Raw genomic sequence first — 25897 nt, 5'->3', positions numbered from 1 at the left:
AAGTACACTAGGTCCGGATTCACAGACCAATTTAAGGTTCCTCTCTTTCCACTCCCAAAATTGGGAAGTCATTTCAACATTTTAAACAGGTAGTGTGTTTGTGACCTGCAAATTTTCATTAAAAATTGTTTTTTTAATGTTTATTCTTGAGAGAGAGTGAACGGAGAAGGGGCAGAGAGACAGGATCCAAAGCGGGCTCCGTGCTAATAGCAGAGAGCCTGATGTGGAAGTCAAACGCATGAAGCATAAGATCATGACCTGAGCCAAAGTTGGAGGCTTAACTTACTGAGCCACCCAGTCACACTGAAATTTTTCATTTTGATAAGATGGTCTTGACTGCATGGTAGAAAAAGGATCAAAGATCCAGCAAAAGTAAAATACTGAGTCTAGCAGATAGATTGATAGATTTTTGTATTGGGGTAGTGTCGATAGTGGTGGAGAATTGATGTTTAGGAGTAGAAAATGTCAAAGTTTATTTGAGAGGGGGGAGGGAGGGAGTGGAGGGGGAGAGAGAGAGAGAGAGAGAGAGAGAGAGAGTGTGTGTGTGTGTGTGTGTGTGTGTGTGTGTGTGTGAGTGTGCGGGGGAGGGGCAGAGAGAGGAAGAGAGAATCCCAAGCAGGCTTCACATAGTCAGCACAGAGCAGGATGTGGGGCTTGAACTCACAAATTGTGAGATCATGACCTGAACCAAGAAATCAAGTCAGATGCTTAACCAATTGAGCTACCCAGGTGCCCCAGAAGTAGAAAATATTTAGAAGATAAAATTAAAGCATCAGAAGTAATTGAAAGGTTGGATACAGGGAATGAGAGAAAAGGGGTCATGAATAGTTCTCAGGATTGACTCAAGAAACTGGTTGAGTAAGTAAGTGATCATTTGAGATAGCAATGGATGCCGACCAGGTTTAATAGCAATAAAGGAAGGTATGTGGTACCTTGAGGCAATTTTATTCTCACAGGCCATAGAGAAGCAACTGGATTGGTGAAGGAAATTTTTCAAGCATTTTGGTTACACATTCTTATATTGAAGGTAAAATTTGAGCCCCAGTGGAAGAGCAGCTGAATTTTTGAGTAAAGCTCCAAGAAAAAAGTCCGAACTAGAGGTTACCACTTCGCTGGCCCACATTTTCAAGGACAGTAAATATAACTGCGGTAAAGGATGAGATTGCTTAAGGAAGAATACAGTGAGAAGAGTCTACGAGTCTTGGGAGACTTGAAGGACTGGGACTGAGGATGAGACTACAGAAATTGCTGAATGGCTAGAGTGAGAGAACTAGGAGTGGGTCCAATGGAAATTATATAGATCCTAAAGATTTTTTTTTTTAATTTTTTTTTCAACGTTTTTATTTATTTTTCGGACAGAGAGAGACAGAGCATGAACGGGGGAGGGGCAGAGAGAGAGGGAGACACAGAATCGGAAACAGGCTCCAGGCTCTGAGCCATCAGCCCAGAGCCTGACACGGGGCTCGAACTCCCGGACCGGGAGATCATGACCTGACTGAAGTCGGACGCTCAACCGACTGCGCCACCCAGGCGCCCCTATCCTAAAGATTTTTAAGAAATATGTTTTTTAAATATTTAGAGACAGCTCGAGCAGGGGAGGGGCAGAGAGAGACACACAAGAATCCAAAGCAGGCTCCAGGCTCTGAGCTCTCAGCACAGAGCCCAACATGCGACTTGAACCCACAAACTGCGGGATCATGACCTGAGCTGAAGTCAGACGCTTAACTGAGCCACCCAGGCGCCCCTTAAAGATTTAAAGTAATCTCTACACCCAGCACGGAATCAAGTTGCATGCTCTACGGACTGAGCCAGACAGGTGTCCCTAGAAATTACATTTAAGTATACATTTCAATCATCATTTGACTTATGAAACTTTAGCTTGGAATGATATATAAAACTTGTTTCCATCTCCTTGAACCGATTTACTTCTCCAATGGTACTTTTTTTTTTAATGAAACTGCTTTTTTTTTTTTTTTTTTTTTTTTTTTTAAAAAAGCTTATTTTGAGAGGGAGAGATAGTGTACACAGGAAAGGGGCAGGGAGAGAGGAAGAGAGAATCCCTAGCAGGCTTTGCACTGCCAGCACAGAGCTTGATGCCCGGCTTCAACGCACACAAACTGTGAGATCACGACCCGAGCTTAAGTTGGACACAACTGACTGAGCCACCCAGGCAGGTACCCCTCCCCATGCTTTTAAAAAAATTTTTTTTTCAACGTTTTTATTTGTTTTTGGGACAGAGAGAGACAGAGCATGAACGGGGGAGGGGCAGAGAGAGAGGGAGACACAGAATCGGAAACAGGCTCCAGGCTCTGAGCCATCAGCCCAGAGCCCGACGCGGGGCTCGAACTCATGGACCGCGAGATCGTGACCTGGCTGAAGTCGGACGCTTAACCGACTGCGCCACCCAGACGCCCCTCCCCATGCTTTTTTAAAGGTATGTTATTTTGAGACTGTGAGGGACCACACGTGTGCAGGGGAAGGGCAGAGGGCGAGAGAGAATCTTCAGCAGACTCCAGGCCCAGCATGGAGCCCTCAGCTACAAGGGGTTATATCCCCCCAACTGTGAAATCATGACCTGAGTGGAAATCAAATCGGATCCTTCACCGACTGAGCCACCCAGTTACCCCAGTACTTAAGCCTTCTAAGCTTAACGTAATAAAAATCCAGCACTACCCAAGTTGGAAACCTCATCTCTGAATTTGCGTTTTCTTCAACACCCACACACAATTACAAAGTCCTATTCTAACTTCCAAGTTACCCTCAAAGCCAATTGCTCTCACACTGTTCATCGTTATCTAGCCCCAAACATTAGTGTAGTCTTTTACTCTTACCGCCCTTAGCTACCACTTCTTTAAAGTATCTCCTGGACAGAAACCTATGTTCCTGTTGCTTACAAGGATAAACCGCAACATATCCATCTTTGAGGATATGAAACTCTAAGCAGAGGAACAGCCACTGAAAAGGGGGGGGGGGGGGGGGAGAACATAAGATTAACACATAACAAAACCATTAAGTAAGTCTCCCCTATAACTTCATTCACAATGAATGAAGTTGGATGTTCCCACTCCCCTTCCAGGACTCCCATCAATTATTCAAGTTTAATTATGCGACTTAAAAATTATCTACATGCCTCCCTCTAGATCTGCATTGTCCAATATGGTTGTCTCTGGCTACATGGGACTGGCTATTGATAACTAAGTGCTAGTCAAAATTGCGATGCGTTAAAATATACACTGGTTTTTAAAAACATGTAAAATCTCAACTAAAGTTACATATTACCTGTTGGGATAGACTAGTTCTATTTGTTTAAATTTGGTTACAATTTTTAAATTACTGCTCTAGATGAGGGCAGGATGGATCCTATCACTCATAATGTATGGCCAGCTCCTAAAATAATATAGAAAAACACAGCACACAGTGTACGCTTTAGTATCCACACTGCCTTCTGTAAACCCATGAAAATTTCTAATGACATTGATTTGAGAAGATACAGCTAGCTTGAAAAATCTGAATTTGTGGGGACTCCAGAATGAAAAAACAAAAACCATGGTACCATTCCCCCAGAAACCTGTCACTCAAGCATGAAGAGCCATTTCTTCATAAAATAATTGTGCTCTGGAAAAGCTAAGCCCCTTACCAAGGTATATTAAAAATCTTATAGTACAACTGCACATTCATCACAAAAACATGCCCAATAAGCAAGTTGACCAGAGTTATGAACTCATTTTAAAAATAAAAGCGTTAAAGGGCGCCTGGGTGGTTCAGCCGGTTGAGCGTCCGACTTCGGCTCAGGTCATGATCTCACGGCTGGTGAGTTCGAGCTCCGCCATCAGGCTCTGTGGGACAGCTCGGTCTGGAGCCTGCTTCGGAGTCTGTCTCCCTCTATGCCCCTCCCCCGCTCATGCTCTTGTCTCGGTCTCAAAAATAAACATTCAAAAAAAATTAAAAAAAAAAAGGTGTTAAGTTTTTACCATTAAGCATGCTTCCCTTGTTGTATTGTGCTACATTATAAAGTTGTTTTCCAACAAATTTTTCTAGGGAAAGGTGAAAATTATGACTTTGTAGTAATAAAAGCAAATGAATTACAAGTTCTACGGTTCTCCCCCTCCACCCTGTTTATGCCCTACTTAATTTAGTGACAAAGTAGTTTTCTAACATTTTAGTACTAGTGAAGACTTCAAAGGGATAATGAGCAAAGGGCATACCAAGAACTTGTTACAAGGCACTTTATTAAAATAAAAGTGCTTACATCCCTTTAATGTATTAATCTATTTCCTGAATAACATGGAATATTGAACAAATATTGTACACCGATTCTGTTCCTTAGAGTAGTAGGAAAACAGTATTAATTTAACGTTTGTTATTCCTCCCAACTTTTTACATTTTTGCTCACCGTGGTATTGCCTAGAGCATATTTAACTGTTAAAAAAAAAAAAAAAAAAGGAGTTTCTACCTAGTGTTCTCTAATAGCAATTGCAAAATGCTACAAAACCCATCAAACAAATTCAAATAAGAATTCCAGGTAACTTAAATTAACACCAGTTTTGAGAAAACCATTTTTATTATCATCACCACCCAGCTTATTTGTGCTGGATTATGTACCAAATGGCCAGATCTTCTAAAGAACATCTACATAACATTTCTTTCATGTTTCAAGAGATGAAAATAACTGTACAAGGTTAAGTACAAAAGTACACAAGACAGCGGACACGAAATATCCATGTATGAGATTTTATCCCACCTGCAGCTTTTATATATTTGAAAAGTAGAATTCATGAACTAAAAAATATTGTCCTTCTATAGTCCTGTCAAGTTTAATGGAAGTGTGTTTAACCTGATTACAACACTAACACCAGTATCACTGATCTGATATTTACAAAAAATCGTATTTTTCAATAAATTAAAGTCAATGCAACACCCATGCAAGCTAGAATGCTAGCTGTTTGGTGAACAAGGACCTGACATCAGAACCAGAAGTCTATAAAGTCCCAAACAGTAGGTCTGATCTTTTTCAAACTGCATCCATTCCTCGCATCGATGATGTGAAACCCAATCCCATTCCTCTTTGTGTGTGGGTCTGTGATCTTGCCATTTCATACTGAGCATCTAGATTTCTAAATACTTCTTCCTGTTGCTTCAAAGTCTTGTAACTTTCTTCATCAACTGAGCTACATCCAGCTTCATCTTCGCTCTAAACATCAGATAAAAAATATAGTTAAAATTAACACAGAAGAGAAAAAAGGTTTTTCTCACTTGACAGTACTTATGATAAATCACATTTTTTAGGATATGGATTTGACCTTATTTAGCTCCCATTCATCCATTTAGCACGTATGAAGTACAAGGCAATGTTCTAAGTATTGGGAAGGACCAGGAGATACGCTATTTTAAAAAGGCAGGTGAAGAGTGCCTGGGTGGCTCAGTCAGTTAAGCATCCGACTTCGGTTCAGGTCATGATCTCATGGCTTGTCAATAGGAACCCCGCGCTGGGCTCTGTGCTGACAGCTCAGTCTGCAAACTGCTTCGGATTCTGTGTCTCCCTCTTGCTCTCTGCCCCTCCCCCGCTCATGCTCTGTCTCAAAATAAACATTGAAAAATTAAAAAAAAAAAAGAAAAAAAAAAGCAGGTGAGACAGGACTATAAAGAAGTTGACATGTGAGCAGAAACCAAGAACGATGCAGGGACCTGAGGGAAGAAAAGGACAGGGAAAGCTAGCAGCAGATGCAAAGGTCCTCTGGCATTGTTCGAAAACAGCCAGTTCAGTGCAGCTTGCTTTAAGCCAAATACCCTTTCGATGAAAAAATACATTCCCTTAAGTAATAATACCTGAGCATTTGTGAGGTTTTCCCAATTGTTATATTAAATCTAATACTGGACCTGTACATTTACACTTTACTGAGGGGAAAAAAAAATCTAAATAAAAACTTGAAACAAAAAAATCTATGTCTTAATTTAAAAAAACTCCCTGGAAACTTTATTTACTAAATAAAGCTTACAATCTTAAAAATGGTTCATCTAAGGTATAAGCAAGTTATAATCAACATGTTAATTTAAACTGAATAATTTGTATTGTCAACTAACTAGTGATAACATAATTCTGTGAAATTAATCTGAAGAACATTAACAAGAAAGCATCAGAAAGAACCCAAAGTTGACACATTACTGAAATAACTTTTAGATGGAGGAACAATGTTAACCTGAAAATGTTAGTATGTATTTTAATTCCAACCATGTAACTCACCTTAATACCCATTAGTTTCCTGAACTTGACATTTTGGTCCTTGTTTCCAAAATTCAATTTTTCCCATATTTCAGCAGACTGGGATTTGTCCTGTTAAGAAACACTCAACTTTTAGAATACATAAAATTTAGGTTCTCTTTTATCAGGTTACTAAATCTCTCTGTAAAAGAAACAACAGCATTTATGGCATTCTACCAATGGAGTTTATCATTATCATTATTTTAAGATTCCTGTTACAATGTAATGAAACAAAGAAATAGAAGTACTTCACAATATATCCTTCATGGAAAAAACTTAAGCTAAGAAGCAGCTTCTTCACCCATTATAAATTTACAGGAATACTGTGTTTTTTTGTTTTTGTTTTTTCCTAAAACTGGACTTAGATCATGCTTTTTCCAAAATTAAGTAACTGTGGTAAATTAAACTATTCCAATCAGGTTTGCAGGATAATAAACCCAAACCAATCCTTTCCAATCCACTGTTGCTCTAAACAACTACTTATTAGGTATAAATGACAATAAAGAGGAATTAAAGAACTTACCCCTTCTTTCTTGCCCTGCCAAAGCATTTTCCTTTTTTTCTCTTGTTCAGCAAATTTCATTGGATTCACAGCTGCTGGGTTGTAATAGCTAGGTACAGCTATTCCGGTCTCTGCCAAAGCTTTAGCCTGCAGGGCAGCCATCTGAGCTGCCATAGCTATCTGAGGGGTAACTTGCGTTCCTGATGCCAACAAGGCAGCAACATTGAGAACAGAACCTCCGGTGGCTGCAGCTGCTGAAGAGAAGGGAAGTACAGATTTCTAGACTAAGCAAAGCAAACCTCCTAATTTACAGCAGTGTGTTTACATGTAAGAACTAATCTACAAAAAGGCAGAATATTTTCACCAAAACAAGGAAATGCATGTTAGTTTATAAAGCAGTTAACAGTTTAGTAAAAATTTATTGGACGTACTTATAAGATTTCCTGGATCTGATCCTTTATACATACTTTACGTATCTGAAAATAGTAAGTATTCTACAAACAGTAAAAAGATTCATTATTTCAATGAAAATGAACTATGATGCTTGTAGCTAACTTGTAACACAATAAAAACAGCCCAACATGGGGCTCGAACTCAGGAACCGTGAGATGACCTGAGCTGAAGTCAGATGCTGAACTAAGCCACCCAGGCACCCCTAAAAACTTTCATTTTTACAGTCTTTAAGTTTACAAAAGGATTTAAGACATTTATTTGATCTTAAACGAGTATTTAAGATATTAAGGAAGACACACGTAAAACAAATACTAAGCCCAAGGCCTATAAAGGTTAAATGCCATGCCTGGTGTTTCCATTTTAAGTGGTTGAGTCAGGAACTGCATCAATTTTCTGTGAACAGACTGTTCTAAGTATTTTTCTGTCAGTCCAGGATATAAGCTTAAAAAGTTCTCTCCATTACTAATATTGTGGCAATCCAGTTATGAAAGTTTTGAGGAAAATAACAATTTGTACAATTTTAGATAATTTCAAGAAGCACCGATTAACTAGAAAGGTCAACAAAACAAAAAACACCTTCCAGATTACATTCCATACAATTCAACAAGCACTCTCTGATCATCTTCAATCAGGTAATGTTTGTGTTATGTCGAAAGTCTTGATTTCTTATCCAGGTTTAGCCATCATTTTATTAAACTGCATTTTCTCAAAAATCATGACTAAAAGACGTGTAGTACGGCTAAAGTTTAAACAAGAACAGTGACTATTCACTTGCCAAAATTACGTCCATCAACTAATTAAGAAACATATGCACGAAGAAATTATGAGGTATGAAAGTTAACATCAAAAAGTAAGTTGTCCACATTTCAGTAACATTAACCAAAACAAACAAAGAAAGGTTTACTGTGCACTGCTGGCTAGCAAAGATCACGGGTGATTTGCTTCCATTATTTTTCTGAATTTTTCAAATTTTCTATAGGGAAATGCCATACACTTCCATAATAAAGAAAATAAATTACCTGCAGCTATTTCTTGTTGTTTTTGTTTTTCAACCATTTCTTTTTCTCGCTGTTCTTGTAATTTCTTTGCCCTTTCCAACCTGTCAATAACAATTGCATTGAATTTAAAATAACGCTCAATATAAAAATATTATTTATCTTTGTACTTCTCCACATGTACAGACACGAGACAATACAGAATTTTAAATTAAATTTAACACATTGGTATCTGAATATGGGAAAAAAAAGCATTCGTTCTTAACATATCAGTCACAGTTAAAAGAACTATTTCAGTACTTGTTTTAAACATTTTTAAATTCACGAAATAACCAAAAACTGGAATACTTTTTTACACACAGTTCTCACGGAGAGTACTTTGAAAAAATAAAAATTATTCAGTCTTGAACTGGAAACATGAAACAAATTCATCTCCAAATGAAAGAAAAACAGGTTCTGGTTCACTCTAAATTCACTAATACATACACATACTAAACATGCTGTCAAGCCAATATCTACTTCTTATATAGTAAGTTGTAGTATCATCTTCGTGAGTTCCTGAAAGAGAAGCCTCTTTTCTTCAAAGGATTACTGATTTCCCAATCATAAGTTAAAAGCCACCCCTTCCTCCTTCAATTTGGTATAAAAGGACAAAAATTAGGGAAAAGATTTTGTTTTGGGGTACTACATGTAGTAAAATACAGTGATAGCAAACGGGCATTCACTTTAACAATTGCTAAAATTTACATTACATGAATATAACAATCTATAATTTTATTCCCATTTATTGATCACATATGCAACAAAGAAACAGTACAGACTTGATTTTGTCCTTGGGGATAAAAGTTTCTGATTAGGGATAACATTAAAATGTTGGTCCACATATGTGAAAAATATTTTCAAATGAGTTTAAAAATTTCGTCCTTATTTTTTAAAAAAGGCACAACGGGGGGCGCCTGGGTAGCGCAGTCGGTTAAGCGTCCGACTTCAGCCAGGTCACGATCTCAAGGTCCATGAGTTTGAGCCCCGCGTCAGGCTCTGGGCTGATGGCTCGGAGCCTGGAGCCTGTTTCCGATTCTGTGTCTCCTTCTCTCTCTGCCCCTCCCCTGTTCATGCTCTGTCTCTCTCTGTCCCAAAAATAAATAAACGTTGAAAAAAAAATTAAAAAAAAATTAAAAAAAAAATAAAAAAAAATAAAAAAGGCACAACGGTCTACATACTACAGTTTCTTATTAACCAAAGATTTCCCTTCAAACTCCAAATTAGCCAAAGCGCAATCTGGTATTCTGAAAAAAGTTATTTCATATAAATTTATCTGAAAATCACTAAGCAGATTATTTAAGTCAAAATAGTTTTAGATGCTAGAAACAGCTTCAAAAGTAATAAAAGCCCCAAATTAAAACACACCCAACTTAATAAGAATACAGGGCTTAAAAAAATACTGGCCAGGCTTAATCGGCTATTCTTTATAGATTAGTTCAATACTATTATAAATTACTTCTTAATTTCGTTGATTTTAGTTTCAGGAAGAAAATATAATGAACTATTATTGGTTGCATATTTAAAATGGCCATTGCAGGTTGGAATTAACACCATTCACTAAGGTGAATGGAATGAAGAAGGGGCGAGCTCACACCTTTGCTGCTGCTGCTGTTCAGCTGGAGTTTCTGCCAGGCTGGGTTCACAGGGCAGCAGCCCATCAGGTTACATTGTGATAACTGTATTTTTGTAATGAAAAAAAAAAATACAAACTCAATTTCATAAGGGAAAAAACCCCAAATCAAAAGTATAGTTTTCAGAATATGGGAAAACCTGCAAACAAGCACTTGGATTTTACTTTACTTCTTCCCTCTCTCTATAAGGCAGTTCTTTCAATGATTTTGCACGTTTTGGCCAGACAGCCCTACTGTGTGTCATCCCACAATTATCAGAACATCTTTGACATTATTTCAAAATTAAACCATACAACAATCTCATGCTATCAGCAGTAAAATTTACAAGATCAAATAAATCACCTTGCAACATTAAGCAATTTCAGAGGCGAAATTTAAGAGTTTTTAAGAGTTTCAATTGCAAACCAAAAGTATTTATAAGCCTAAATTTGAGAAAAATGAAACAGTTAATCATGAAGGGAAAAAAACAAACTGTTGCAGACACTGTAATCTCTCCAGTTGGACAAACTGGTAAATGTTTAAAATGAGAATTAACAAATTACTTACTTATTAGTTCTACATCACAGAGCTGGCACAATAGCATAGCTAGATTTAATCATTTAACTTATACTCTGAAACCATTCACTTTGTCCACACAATTGAGTATCTACTTCCAGTTGAAAAAATGAAAAACACATCAATAGAAAACATACGAACCTCCTAGCTAAAGCTTCTTGTGCATCCATTGCTGTGTTTCTGCCTCTGAAGGGAGGTGGACTGGGAGTTCGGCTTAAACTTCTGCTAAATCTTCTTGGTTTTTCAATTCTCTTCTTTCTATCTCTGTGATAAACCATATTTCACATGTTGCAATACAGCCAAGTAATAATAATTACCTCACTTAATCAAAACCAATTATATTTACATGGGTACCAAACAGTAGATAATATACTTCAAACCCTTTCCTCTCCACCTCTGCCCTACAGCTTCCACAAGGTATCAAGGTTCCTTGAACGTGCTGCTAGTTTTCTACAAGTTCATTTAACCATCCCAGTTACAGACATTTAGAATGTTTCCAGTCTTTTGCTCTTACAGTGTTACAAAGATAGACTTTATACTGTTATTTTATGCTGACATAGGTGAATATATAGGATAAATCCCTAGTAGCAAGATCCATAGTTTCAATGTTCCTAGTATTTTAATCTACAATGAATTAGTTCATAAATGTTAAAAATCCAAAGCACATTAAGAGAACAAAAGAATTAGGAAAATTAAAGATTAAAAATAAAACAAAAAACAGGCAGCGATCAGAGTGGAGTAACAGTGGCCAAAACTAGAACTGCCATAAAAAAAAAAAAAAAAAAAGCTAGAAATGCCATAAATAATGGCCTGTATTGTCCAAATGGAGAATAAAAATTATGGTAGTTAATGGTGAAATCCATTTACCCTAAATTCACTAAACCTCATAACTGGTAAAGTTCAAATTAGTAACCTATTACAAACTAAAACTACTGATATACTGGAATGCCTGGGTAGCTCAGTTGGTTAAGCATCCAACTTCAGCTCAGGTCTCACAGCTTGGGAATTTCAGCCCCATATCTGGCTCTGTGCTGACAGCTAGGAGCCTGGATCCTGCTTAGGGTTCTGTGTCTCCCTCTCTCTCCGCCCCTCCCTTGCTTGTGTTCTTTCTCTCTCTCTCAAAAATAAATAAACATTAAAAAAAAAAAAAGCTGATATAGTGATCAAAAGGGATAAACCAAGTTACTGTAATAAGCACAGTCTACTTTTACCTGTAGTTCAGTCTTTACAGACTAACTTGAGCACTAGGCTAACAAAAAAGCTTTTCTATTAAACATGAGGACCTCCGCATATACATACACTATTAATAACCGCCTTATGTAAATATAATTATAAATACATCCTCTGAATATTTACATTTTCTCTTGTGCTTCAAAAAAAATTTTTCTATTTTATTTTAGAGAAAATGGGGGGAGGGGCAGAGGGAGAGAATCCCAAGCAGGTTCTGTGCTCAGCATGGAGCTGATGCTGGGATCGATCCCAAGACCCTGGGATCATGACCTGAGCCAATATCAAGAGTCAGGATGCTCACGTGACTGAGCCACCCAGGTGGCCCTTCTCTTATTTCACTTCCTATCTCAACAAATTAAAGCCTCCCCTCAAACAAGTCAGGTTTGAATAAGCTCATCTTTCTGAATGTCTGAGATAGCATATAGAGTGTGGTGGGTTAAGCACTCGTATTCAGACACACTTGGGACTTGGTCCTGACAGTACTATTTAATAACTGTATCATTTGAGGCTTCCTAGACAAGTTACTTAAGGTTAAGTCCAATGGTCTGAATTCACAAAACGATTGTTTTGCTACTATGATTTTAATGGGACTATTCCTACCTACACTTCACAGACTATCTGATTAAATGAGTATACGTAAGAATGCTATGCAAATGTTCAGGTTTGTTCATTGGTCAGAATGTGATTAAAAAAATTTATTTTTTGGGGCGCCTGGGTGGCGCAGTCGGTTAAGCGTCCGACTTCAGCCAGGTCACGATCTCGCGGTCCGTGAGTTTGAGCCCCGCATCAGGCTCTGGGCTGATGGTTCAGAGCCTGGAGCCTGTTTCCGATTCTGTGTTTCCCTCTCTCTCTGCCCCTCCCCCGTTCATGCTCTGTCTCTCTCTCTCCCAAAAAATAAATAAACGTTGAAAAAAAAATTTTATTTTTTAAGTTTATTTATTTTCATAAAGAGAGATGGAGACAATCTCCCGCAGTAATGGTGGGGAGCCCAACATGGGGCTTGAACCCATGAACCACGAGATCATGACCTGAGCTGAAACCAAGACTCAGATGCTTAACCAAGTGAGCCATGCAGGCGCCCCATGATCAATATATTTTATAACTCTAAATAAAATTCTGATCCACAATTTTGATGTTTTCATAGTGAGAGAAGATGAACAGACCCTGTGAGGGACCTATCTAATTTTATTCATGATCATGACTACTTACCGACTTCTACTCCTTGTCCTACTCCTGCTTCTGCTTCTATGCCTGTGTCTTGATCTTGAACGGGATCGAGATCGGATCCGACGTTTTCTTTCCCGGCTTCTGGATCTTGATTTCTTCCTCTCTCTGCTTCTGGATCTTGACTTCTTCCGCTCCCTACTCCTGGATCGAGACTTCTTCCGCTCTCTGCTTCTACTACGATGACGCCTAAAAATAAAGCCCACAAATTTGTAGTTACTTAGAGATGTATCTTTTCAAACTACAGACATTATGAATTGTCTACCGTGTGTGCTGTCAAATCAGGCTATAAACTACTCTGTATTGTATATAGAAAGGATAATTGAAGCTTTTAATGAAGGAAGTTATAACAAATGGGCCTTTATTCTTGTTTGATGATGCCTCAGAGGGAACACAGTAAAGCTGTAACATGCCAAAAATGCAATGCATCCTACCCCAACTTAAGATTCTGTTTAATAGTTTAAAGTCTACTATTGCTTCATCGCAGTATTTATGCAACTTAAAGATGACAAGTTAATCTATTACTGAAAAATTTTGACCCAGTTTGATACCACCTATTTCCACAAACTCCAAACATGATGTTAAACACTGCTTCTTAAAGCAAAATTCCCACAAAATTCCAGCCATGACCCAGTCTCTAAAAAAAACCTTTTCACCTATACCACACAGTATCAGCAAATTCTACACCAACAATGTAAAAGGATCATTTTATTGGCTTAAACATAGTTCAGCTATGTAACTTTTTAACTACAAGAAACAGATAAATTACAAAGTTAAAAACAAACAAACAAAAAAAGCACTTCATTAACTGAATGTGTGAATCATCATCCTTTACCCCCCAGTCTTGGACACCATTTTTGCCTTTATCTGGTAACAATGTCCCAAAGATTTCGGCAACTAATGGACATCAGTAGGCAAGAGAATAGGTCAAGTTAGCACACACACGTATTTTCTTCTCCTTTCATATTTTGAGAAAGAGCACTCATACGTGTGAGAATCCCCAAGTAGCCTCTTCCCTGTCAGTGCAGAGCCTGACATGGGGTTCAAACTCACTAACCATGAGATCATGATCTGAGCTACAATCAAGAGTTGCTCAACTGACCAAGTCACCCAGATGCCCCACCAAATAGTATTTTCTAATTAAGACTGGGTATTGCTGGATTAATGAGAAGCTTTCCATAACATAGCTCTACGGATGGCAGTCACTTATAAATGCCCAAACTACTTACCTTTCACGAGACCTAGATCTTGAGTGACTTCTGCCTCTTGATGACTTTCTTTCTTTGCGTTTGTGTCTGTCCTCGCCATTTTCAGATGAATTTAGTCGTTCTCTTCCTTTATCAGAAGAATGTTCTTTGTCATTATGTTCCTCAGACTTGTGTTTCTTAGATGATTTATCTTTGGATTCATGTCTTCTTGCCTGTTTTAAGAAGAAGTTGGTTCTTTCAGGAAAATAGTGCAACAAAGAGAGTTAGTATGGGTATCAGTAGACAAAAATGTTGAGATGCAACATTAGTAACCTTAGGAGTGTGTGGCAAATAAAAAAAATGATCTAGTTTCACATCACCCAATGTTGCAGATGAATACTACTAATCTTTGTCTTTATAAATTCCCCAAATGCAGTTTCCTCCCCAAATTAACACAATTAAAACAATGATTTTCAATGTTGAAATAATACTGAAAAACCATCATTATCAGAAAAAAGGATTCCCTGATGTTTCTTTTTTTTTTATCTAAAAGAGTAAGGGAGATACACATCAAAGCTTTCAAAATTTTCCAATAAACCTTTTAGAGAAACAAACCACATACACATATATACATCAACTTCTAAAACCAGAGTACATATCATTTACGTTTAAAAACAGTAACAAAGATGATCAGGACACAAAGAAATGCACCAGAAAACGCATTTCAATTAGGTAGCTAAATAAGATTAATCTTACTAATTATTAGTATTTTCTGCAATTAAGTTACTTTACGCAGAGTTGAAGTGTCCTTTTTAAAGCTATACTGCCACATTCTCTCTAAAAGACGGCTCTTGATTTTTCTCCCAATGTCTAAACTGTGATGCAATCACTTTTCATCTTGCAATATCCCAACGGGCTTGGAGTTCTATTACATTTCATGTACCTAGGGTAGAAAATGGCAACCGTATCTGTTTTAATTTTTACAAAATCAAACTAGGCATAATATAATTAATCCCTACACCATTATACAATACCTACTTTCCCCATACTCTGAAAGATTTAAAACCAAGGCTTTTGCTTTCACAAAATACGCATTCAGAGACTGAGCTAAAATTAATTGCATGATCAAGTCTCCATCCTACACTCACACACCAAATTAGGAAGTGATAAACATTGGATCTCCTCACATTAAGTTGTCAAACCCATTTAGGAAGGCTTAAAATCCCAGACATCTCAGAATCACAATTTTAAAGGTGGAAGGAAATTCAGATGGTCTAAATTCCCCTTACTGTAAGTATGACTATACTAAGATCTAAAGTCACAAAGCTACAGGTAGCAGCTGAACCCAGACCCCATGTTCTTCTGATGCCCAGGACACTGCTTTTCTACCACAACAGGACACTTATCTCATGTTTCCCAAACAGGCCATAGCATGTTTCTTTCCACTCAAGATTAACTTTTCTTAAAAACAAAAAACTTGGCCAAACATTTTGGAACATGCATGATATATCTGAAAAGAATCATAGTAAGTTAATATTTTGCAGAAAAACAAGAGACCTGGAGACACACCTAAATTTTACTTTCATTGCCAGTTCTCTATAATATGAATTTATAAAAGTTATTTCCTTGATTTTGCCATATAGTGGCAAACTGGAAAAGCTTTAAATGGTTCAACTTCCAAAGGTTTTAGAGTTTATTTCAATCCAGGTTTCCAAACATAACATTACTATTAAAAAAAAAACATTAAAACCCTTAACTGATTTAAGATATACTTAAGGGAAATAGGAGTTTGAATGACTAATAGTTACCTTATCATGAAGTAGGCTTATTATTTTGCTATCTGAGTCTGCAGCGTCTTCAGTTCAGTCTCTTCGCGCATTAGCACGCTGAGTATGATTTATTATAGAAATGTTATCATGTGAGCTAAACAAAATAGTCATTTTCACAAAAACTCTCCTAAATTAAAAATTTAACAGAGCTTCCATTAGGGGAAGAGGTGAAGTCCCTGCCAACGTTTTTTTTTTTTTTTTAGGAGTCCCTTGCCCAGCCCCCGTAAGATTCTTCTCCTCCCTTTTTGGCTCCTACTTCTGTTCTTCCTTGTTGGCTCATCCCTTGTCTTCTCAGGTGGGCGAGCAAGTTAACTCCTCTGCAATACAGCTGCTGTCTTTTTTCCTCAAGTTTTGCTGTCACCGCCACCTTTCCAGCTGTCCCTCACATACCCTTTTACTTCAAAATTCAATACTACTCTTAGGGAAATTGAACTGGTTTGCTAATGAAAAGAGGACTCTTGTTACCTTCCATAAAGAAAAAGTAGCCCACGGATCTCTAGGATATTGCTACTTAAAGATGATTGCTATTTAAAAATCCTGAGCAGTCGTCAGGCATAAGGAGACTCGGGACCTCAGATTAATGGAAGCTCTGTGTGACAGGCCTAAAAAAACCAATTATAATCTTCATATGAAATTTTTATTGTGAATATTTTCACAACATAATAAAATTAATAATTTTTGAATGAACTTTTCATATAAACAACTATCTTCTTGAACAATGATGAATCCATATCATGCTTATTTTATAACCCAATTAACCTTTTAAATTTCAAGTTTTGGTACTTACCTTGATGAAATCATATATTCACACAAACATTTCTACCAGATATTTTACAAGAATTTTAAAGTGCCTATTCACTACAAAGTGTTAATTACCTCTTTGCTTCTGCTCCGGCTCCTGTGTTTTCTTCCTTCATTATCTGTAAACACATACAAAAGTTCACCATAAACAAAGATACAGAAATATCTCAAAAGCAAATTCTAATAGTTAGGTAAAAGACAATTTCCAGTCCTTCTTCCCCACCCTTTTTAAAGTAGGCTTAAACTCACCACCCTGAGATCAAGAGTCAGACCCTTAACAGACTCTAGCCCATTTTGCTTAATTAAAATTCTACTTACTAACTTTCAAAGACTATTTTTTTTTTTTGGCAAGGTGGGATTATTCTAGTTAAAACTGTATGTATTTGAAACAAATCAAGCCATCTGTACAAACCAGATATAACTGAGAGTAAGCAAAAAAAACCCAAAAAAAACCAAAAACAAAACAAAACAAAACAAAACAAAACAAAACCAACCCTCCATGACAAGTCAAAAACAGATACTGTCTTTCAGTTTGTCACAGACTCTTAATTTACAAAACATTCTGACTAGCCCATCTTGTTTTCCAGTCCACAGAAAATTTATAAAAGGGCTTAACAGAGGTACACAAGAAAAAACAAGAATGCAAAAAAAGAAACAGGTTGAACTATATTTGGCTTAAATGGTGAGAAGGGTGCTATAGTTTAGAATAATTTCCATTCAAAACTGATTTTAATACTGTACAGTTTCAAATATATATGTAAAAATATATATCTGAACTATCTTATAGGTAATTATCCGTGGGCACAAAGGATAAATAACTAGAGCTCAGGTCTTAAAATTCTCTTAACTCATTACCATTCTACTTTTCACTTAACCTCTTCATTATATAGCAGTACTAGTTAAAAAAAAATATATACAGCAAAACATCACGCTTCCTGTATCATATCAATTTATTCTTTTTCAGGTTAACGAGTAAGGAACATCTCAAAAAGCCAAAATCTCTTGCTTCAGAAATATTCTAACATTAAATTAATCAAAACACAAGGTTAAACACGTTCTCGTATTGTATATCAAAGCATGTTAAAGAACTCCAGAAAAACATACCACTGTCCAGACACAGCTTTCAAAAACATTTTCCCAATGTTGAAAAAATGAAATTTAAACATCTCAGGGTTGACAAATAATTACTGTGACACAAAAACACATTTTTGAAAAATATGTGTGTATATATATATATATACATATATATATTTGCCTTTGGAGAAGTTATAAGTTTCTCCATGAAGACATTTATGTTTTTCATAATTAAAAAATTCTCCAGAAAATCACCAATGTACTTTTATTCATTTCTCAATTGGGGGAAAAAAACATTAATTGTATCAAAAACTAAATGTATGTTTTACACACACATCTAAATGGATTATAACAAATGCGGATAGTGGTAGTTACAATTCCAACAACTCATACCTGACTTTCGTTTTCTTTCTCTTGACCTTGATCGTGATCTTGAGTAATGATGTTTTGAGGCTCTAGGAGAAATAGATACATCTGACTGCTCTTTTTTCTTATCTCTATCTGGGGATGTCTTTTCTGGGGCTAGTCCATCTCGCTCTGTGTCACTAGCCTAGAAGTTTAAAGAAAAATGATTATAAGTTCTTAATTACATTTAAAATGTTCCAATTTCTTAAAAGAAAGGGAGGGAAGAGAATGATCCTTGAGTTAAAAAAAAAAAAACTCAATAAATCAGAAGGCTAATTTCTAAGTACCTATTCGTTGTAGCTGATAAACCTAAATAAATTGAAATGACTAACCCAGTAACAAAAATATATATGATTAGACTGATGTCTTTAACTTAAAAAAATCCTTATTTTCATAACTTTAAAAACAACGGGGGACGAAGAGGGCTCCAAGTATTTTCAAAGAACATACATTCAAACAGAAAAAATACAGACCATTTCAGATTTGTGAAGTCATTTACCTGACTTTACCAATATGCTTATTTTAAAATAGCATACACTAAAAAAGCATTTAAAATAAGTTGGTAAAATTTAGCGACTCAAGTCTGTAAAATCTAAGAAAACAGCAGAGAGAATGCTTCTAGATTATAAAAGAATAAACAGAAAATTAACTTACCTATCTGAGAACCCAATCTTAATTTCATTAACCCTCTTTAATGAAAACAGCCCCCTGGCACAGTGCTGCTGCAAAATATGGTCTGCCTCTCCTCACATATGCTCTGGGCTATGGAAACATTAAGTTGTTTCTGCTTTAAAGCATTTTATAAATTTTCACAACGCAATTAAAAAAACATTAAATTGTACGTATACTTTCCACAGAGTCCTGACTTACTTAGATTTTTTCATCTAAATATCAGTTTTGTTTTCCAGTTTATAGAAGGCAGTTTCACCTGCCTTGCTCATCATAACAAACTACTCAGCACAGCAATCAAACAAATGAATTCTTGTTACTAATTTCCAGTTAAAAAAAAAAAAAGTACTTCTGTGGCTGTTTAACTGTGCAGTCCAAATTACAAACAGCAGCATCATACAAAAAAGACATTGATTTAAATGAGTCATAGAAAAAAGCTTCAAGAAGCTAAAACCTGAACTGTTCCCAAATCAGATTTTGATAAAAGGCAGGGGAAACCGTTTCAGTAGTATTCAGAAGGTGGACCACTTGGCCCTTGACCTAAGAATGGTTTTTACATTTTTATTTTATTTATTTATTTATTTATTTTTTTAAATGGTCTTTAATGTTTATTTATTTTTGAGACAGAGAGAGACAGAGCAAGAACAGGGGAGGGGCAGAGATAGAGGGAGACACAGAACCGGAAGCAGGCTCCAGGCTCTGAGCCATCAGCCCAGAGCCAGACGCGGGGCTCGAACTCACGGACCGTGAGATCGTGACCTGAGCGGAAGTCGGACGCCCAACCGACTGAGCCACCCAGGCGCCCCGGTTTTTACATTTTTAAAAAGATTAAGCAAGAAATGAGACAGAAAATGTATGTTGTCCACAATGTCTAGAATACTTACTACCATGGTCTTTACAGAAAAATCTGAATTGGATAAAAGGGAATCACTATAAATTTTCAGGAGGAGGAAAAAAAAAAAAATCACATGACAATGAATTTCTCCTTCCTTTAGGAAGATTAGTCCAGAAAACAAATGGCAAGTAAACTAAAAGGGGAGTAATTTAACAAATGAAGGGGGAGAAATTGCACTATTTCAACAACTATTTACTGAAGAGTCACAAATGTGCCAAACTCAACGCTAGACTCAAAGAATAAAATGCTAAAAGATTTACAAGCTTAGTTGGGATGAAAGACATAAATGTGTTAAGCCTCTGACAACGGTTTAAAAAAAAAAGCAAACAAAGGAAACAACTACTGGAGAGGTTCTTAGAATCATTCAAGGGTCTCGTCAGTTTTCTATGTATGGGTGATTTTTGGAATCATAAAATTTTTGTGGTGAAAGCTTTCATCGCATAGATTCGAGTTCAACTTTATCTTACAGCAAAGCTCCCCTAAGATGCTCTTTGTGCTCTACTTTCTAATAAATCAAGCTGTAACAATTAATCATGATTTTCACATTACCCATTTTCTTTTAATTCTCCTTCTCATCATTATCCTTATGGGCTACTTCAGAGATGTCTGTGATGTTAAGTGCTAGTAAAGCTTACACTTGGTAAAACTGCAAAAACTTAAGCACTGCTATCACTTCTCTTGGGGGCATGCTGCAGAACCACTGGCACGTCATTCACTTTTTCAGAGATCATGACTAGAACTATAAACGACCTTTCCACGGAAAAATCAGCATCTAGCCTAGGTAGTACAAGTTTTCAGTCAAGTTTATTTACGTGCATCACAGAAGCCTGGCAATAGGGAAGTCAAATGCCCATGGCATAAGGGAAGACATCCAGTAATAGAAGCTAATAACTTATACCAAAAAGCCATTTTCATCTGTAAAATATATAGAACAAAACCGTCCTAACACTAAACAGGTATGAATGATAGGTAGCCAGTTGGCCCTTATTTCCATGAGGCTATTTTATAGTAATAGCCTAATGAAAAGTATCCAAAAAAACCCCCAAAAAAACAAAAACAAAACCCAACTGAATAAAATTTCTCTGATAAGTTAACTTTATTTCGATTTAGCAGAGAGGTACATAAGAAATCTTAAATGCTAATTGCAAAGCCGTCTTCTACTCTAGCATTTGCTTTTTCAGAAGGCCACCAGTTACCCTAACATTTTTATCTTTTTTTAAACCCTAATAACGCTCAACACCAAGTACACAAATCTTTTTCCAGTGCAAAGAAGGTACACTGAATCTAATACTAGGCCACTTCTCCAGGGGACTGTGTCTTTTTATTGAACGAGGCACTGCAGGTCCAAATGTTTGAAATGGCTTCGTTTTTAAATTTGAGCCCAAGTAAAACAATGCTATTCTTTATTTAAAGTACCTTAAGGGGCCCAAAACACTAAACAAAGGAAAACATTACATCGATTAGTTGCACAAATATAAAAAAAGGCTTCCAATTGTTTGAAACCTTATCAAAAATCGGTTAATTCAATTAGGCATTGGAGGAGGGGAGTGCAGAAACCATCCTAATTCCAGAAACCCTAATTTTTATAAAAAAGCAAACAATAAATTTTTCGTTATTATAGCCCTACTTGTTTTCGAAAAGGAGTAAACAGAACTTTTCTTTCCAGTGGAAAGGAATACAAAATGCTTGCATTTTTTTTTTAACAGTTTCAGTAAAAATGAAGTAATCACAATAACGCGATCCACCAGAATTGGGCATCTTATACTCAAAAGCAGGCTTTTTTTTAAAGCACCATTGTTCTTATTTAAAATTAAACGGGTCAACGCAGGGTTCTTAAATTTAAAGAAACAACAGCAATGATAAGGCTTTATTATAATGCTTTTCAAAGACTTCAAAATGATTACATCACGAGCCTCTTCGGAAACAGAACAATCAAATCGTAGCTCCAAAGCCTTCCCGTAATTAAGCCGAATTTTTTTTTTTACTCCTTTTGAGCAGCATCTTCCTCAGGTCCTTACTAAAAACAAATTAAGGTTTTAACAGGAGAAACACTAATTGAAATTATGCAACTAGAATCTTACTGAGCGTAAGCAAAAAAACCCAAACTAAACCAAAATAAAACCCCAAAACCAAAAAAACCTGCTATGACTCTTTTCCCATTCTATCCACTACAGACAACGCCTTTTTGACCCAATACTTTTCCAAGACCCTCGCCCCCCCCCCCCGCATGCTTTTTCTCTCTTCCCCAGTCCTTCCCCAACACGGACATAAATTCCCAAGCCCTAATGGAACTCAATATAAACCACTAACAATGAGTAAGCTAAACTGGACGCCGGTCCGTGGGTCAGAAAGAATACAGGGCTGGAAAAAAGGTGAGGAAAGTTCTGGAAAAAAAAAAAGACACTCCCTGAGGCTCCCCACCCCCATCGACACCGCCTCATTTCCCCCTCCCTACAGCAGGCAGCCATGATGGCGGGCGCAGAAAAAGGCCGCGGCGCCATTTTGTCCACACACACGCGCGGACAACAGCTCTGGGAGCCGTTCACCCACTCTTTGGAGAGTAGCAGAAAAACATCCCCGGCTTTAAACCCAGAGTTGGCACCTACCGCCATAGTCCAGAGTCCTTGCCGCTAGTGCGGCGCCTCCACTTGCCGCTCTCAACAGTACCGGCCGACCCGACGCTTCGCCACAGACTAAATCGCTCGCGCGAGAGACCCGGATGGCACAAAGGGGGATGAGGCCCGGTGCCTCGCACAGCTTGCTGGGAAAAAAAAAAAAATGGGTGGTGATAAGAGTCTCTATAGCAACGTGTTTGGAAGAGGTGATTGGTTGTTCTTTTGAAGGGGGCGTGTAAGGCCAGGAGGAGGGCGGCGCCAAGAAGGTACCCTTAGAATGCGCTGCCTGGAAATCGAAACGGGTGGAATTTAGGGTGGGGCGACTTCCTATTTCGATTCTAAAGCAGTCTTGGCCTCCTCCGGCCGCCGTAAAAGGGGTTGGGTTTGTGTTCTCCCGCCAATTTAAACCTGTGGGCTAGAACCTGAAGAGATTAGGGACAGTTGTCGGGGGAAGGAAGCGGGGCGGTAAATTTGAGTGTTCTTCTTTAGTTTCTGCAGTTGCAGGTGAGGAGGGGGAAACGCGCTGCTGTAAAGACCCGGGGGTGGGTTCACGTCGAAGGAATAGCGGCCTCATCTCACCTCGGGGCGTTTTTCCCTCTAGACGCTGGCGGGAGAGAATTTGAAGCCGGTTCTTGCTGGTCTGTTGCCCAGCTGGGAGCACTTATGCATGGGGGCCTAATTGACACTTTCATTTCGTTTAATTTGCTAATCGGTTCTCCACCCGGAGTGACCTCAGATCGTTACTCGAATCAAGTCAGTCGTCTGCTTAGTATCTTTTACCCTGCGGCACTGAGCATAAAAATCCAATCTTGAAGTCGAGGATTCTTTAGCTCCCGCACTGTTTCATTTTTGCTGTGGCCTGGCACCTGCCCCAGACTCGTTCCAGGCTCTGAGCCTGTGCATTCGGCCTGCGTCACTTTTCCCTCCGAGCTTTGCATAATTGGCTTCTTGCTCTTGGCCTTACACTCTCGGTAAGAACTCTTTACCGTGTTTAGAAACGTCCTGTGACCGTAGCCTAAATCTTCCCTGTTTCCACCAATGAAAATAATAAGTCACCTAACACATAAGACTGAGTGCTTGCCGCGAACCAAGCCTTGTTCTGTGAATATTTAAAACTCCTCTAACAACCTTTGTGGGTAGGTACAACTATGTCTCTGTTAGAGAGAATTGAGGAACAAAATCCAGGACGAGTGTCGTAAACATGGAGGAGCACCAAGTCAAAAATCATTCCTTCCCTGTACTGTACATTCTGTAAATTTTAAAACATATTTCTGCTAGCACTTATCCAAACAGTTGTAATTATTTGGAGGTTGTTCCCCACCAGCGATCGATCCAGGGATTGTTTTCCATCTTTGTATTTGATCCCACACGCCATACATACAATGAGTTATATAGTCTTTGCTGATGAGATGTTCAAGCGACTGTCCCGGGGTTGTATGTATACTCTTTGGTGCAGTCAGAAACCCAATCCAATTTTTCCCTTATTTTCATTTACTGTAGTTACTGGAAACATTATAACAGACTTTTTTTTAAAGTTCAGCTGGAACCTTAACCATCCTTGGATATCCCAGATAGTCTGACTTCAGAGCTTCCACTGTTCATTGCTATCCTGCTTAAAGGTTTATTTCAAATGAACACTTGTTATAATTTCGAGCTAGGCACACAAAATACTAGAAGCTCTAGGATACATTGCTGAGATCAGATTTATGTTCCTAAACCAATACATTGTTCTCTAATGATAATCATAGGTGTAGTTCCATTTATCTTATTGGTCCAAAGTATCTAGTGACTGCAGAAATAACACAAAGAGGAGTTTTCATTGGATTTATATATATATGTATACGAATATATACGTATGCATCTATATTTATAGGGACATATATATCTCTATGTCCTTTTTGTTAAAACTTTTTGTTTCCCAAGGAACTGTGTTCTATGCAACAATATAATTTGTTCTCTTATTTTGCATATTGTCACAGGGAAAGTAGTGGCTCCTGACTCAGGAAGACAATCTCAGAAACATGTGGAATGATATTGAGTTGCTGACAAGTGATGATACAGGAAGCGGGTACCTAAGTGTTGGCTCAAGAAAAGAGCATGGAACCGCTTTATATCAGGTTGATTTGCTAGCGAAGATCTCCTCTGAAAAGGTAATGATTATGATGCTATTTTCACTCAAAACGTTTTTGCTAAATACTTAGTAAGCCTAGTAGCCACATGGTAAATGTTCTGTAAATGCTGACAGCACTTTCTCGAGGAATCAAGTTTCAGTCTCACGTTACTGGAAATTTCCATCTGAATTCTCCCACTATTGTCTTAAGTTCACTATTTCCAAAACTGAACATTTCCTAGCTCTTCTTGACGTTTGGACATACAGAATGTATATAAAGTGATAAAAAAGTACCCACCACCAGCTCAAGAAATAAAACATTACCAGTAGAGTTGAAGCCCCTGAGGTCTCTTCCTTTTCCCATGCTCTCCCATACTCCACCCATGAGTTAAGCACATTGCTGAGGTTACATTTATCCTTTTCATGCATTTCTTTCTACGTTTCATTTTCTTCATTTATTTATTTAAAGTTTTTTAAGTTTATTTTTATTTTTGAGACAGAACGAGTGTGCGCATGCAAGTGAGGGAGGGGGAAAGAGAGGGAGAGAGAATCGCAACCGGGCTGCGCACTGACACTGTATAACTTGATGGCAGGGTTCAAACCCACGAACCACGAGATCATGACCTGAGCCGAAGTCAGACGCGTAACCCACTGAACCACCCAGGCGCCCCTTTCCTCTTTTAATAATAATGCTACCATTCTCAGCCCAGGCTTGAAACCTTATTGTTTGAATCCTATAGAAAAACTTAGATTCTCCTTTTCAGTAATTTGCTTCTGATAAAGTATTTTTTTGTAAACAAAGGTTATTTTTTTGTAGAGAAAGTACATCTGATTTTTTTCTCAGAGTATTATAGCCCAAGTTCCCTCCACTTTCCTCAGTCAATGTAATATTTCATTCTCTAAGAAAGAAGGTTTAAATGAAATGAAGAAGAGACAAATTATTAGAAAGAAGAGTTGCATTTTTTAGGGCTTGAAAGGCAGGACCTCTTTCTGGGGACCTTACTCATAAACAGAGGAAATACTTCCTAACTCATTCTGTAAGTCCAGCATTACCCTAATATCCAAACTAGGCAAAGATATTATAAGAAAAGAAAACTGCAATATTTCTCTTGAATAGAAATGCAAAAATCCTCAACAAAATATTACCAAATTGAATTCAACAATATATAAAAAAAAGTTATATACTGTGACCAAATAGGATTTATCCCAGGTATGCAAGGTTGCTTAGACATTCAAAAATCAATTAATGTTTAGGTGATGGTTGTAGTAATTACCACCTTATTTTGGTAATCATTTCGTAATATGTATCTATATTAAATCATCACATTGTACACCTTAACCTTACACAGTGTTATAAATTGTATCTCAGTAAAGCTGGAAAAATCGGTGTAATGCTTCACATCAACAAACTATTCTTTGAT

General features: G+C 37.5%; 2 protein-coding genes across 6 annotated transcripts in view; one reads left to right on the top strand and one right to left on the bottom strand.

Moving 5' to 3' along the window:
- Window positions 1–4212: 4212 nt before the first annotated feature.
- Window positions 4213–22512, bottom strand: RSRC2 (arginine and serine rich coiled-coil 2). Of its 5 annotated transcripts, none has more exons than XM_043557471.1 (10): window positions 22358–22512; window positions 18176–18332; window positions 16784–16827; window positions 14121–14311; window positions 12877–13080; window positions 10579–10701; window positions 8234–8313; window positions 6783–7015; window positions 6242–6331; window positions 4213–5191 (listed from the first exon to the last, which is right to left on the bottom strand). In XM_043557471.1, the coding sequence occupies exons 1-10, from the start codon at window positions 22361–22363 to the stop codon at window positions 5012–5014; spliced, it is 1308 nt and encodes a 435-aa protein (XP_043413406.1). In that variant the 5' UTR covers window positions 22364–22512; the 3' UTR covers window positions 4213–5011. The 5 variants fall into 5 exon arrangements, with proteins under 5 accessions (XP_043413406.1, XP_043413409.1, XP_043413410.1 ...); XM_043557474.1 differs by having other exon boundaries at window positions 14121–14333; window positions 22358–22501; XM_043557475.1 differs by having other exon boundaries at window positions 6783–7012; window positions 14121–14333; window positions 22358–22501.
- Window positions 22513–22746: 234 nt separating this feature from the next.
- KNTC1 (kinetochore associated 1) overlaps window positions 22747–25897 on the top strand; it is a 74987-nt gene continuing 71836 nt past the window's right edge. Inside the window, exons 1-2 of the mRNA XM_043557470.1 lie at window positions 22747–22870; window positions 24346–24516. Of these exons, the coding sequence (XP_043413405.1) occupies window positions 24388–24516 (129 nt within the window). The 5' untranslated portion in view covers window positions 22747–22870; window positions 24346–24387. The remainder of the gene's footprint in view (window positions 22871–24345; window positions 24517–25897) is intronic.

The sequence above is a fragment of the Prionailurus bengalensis genome, chromosome D3 (assembly GCF_016509475.1).
Source record: "Prionailurus bengalensis isolate Pbe53 chromosome D3, Fcat_Pben_1.1_paternal_pri, whole genome shotgun sequence".
NCBI lineage: Eukaryota > Metazoa > Chordata > Mammalia > Carnivora > Felidae > Prionailurus > Prionailurus bengalensis.
This window is presented reverse-complemented; position numbering and strand designations above follow the sequence as displayed.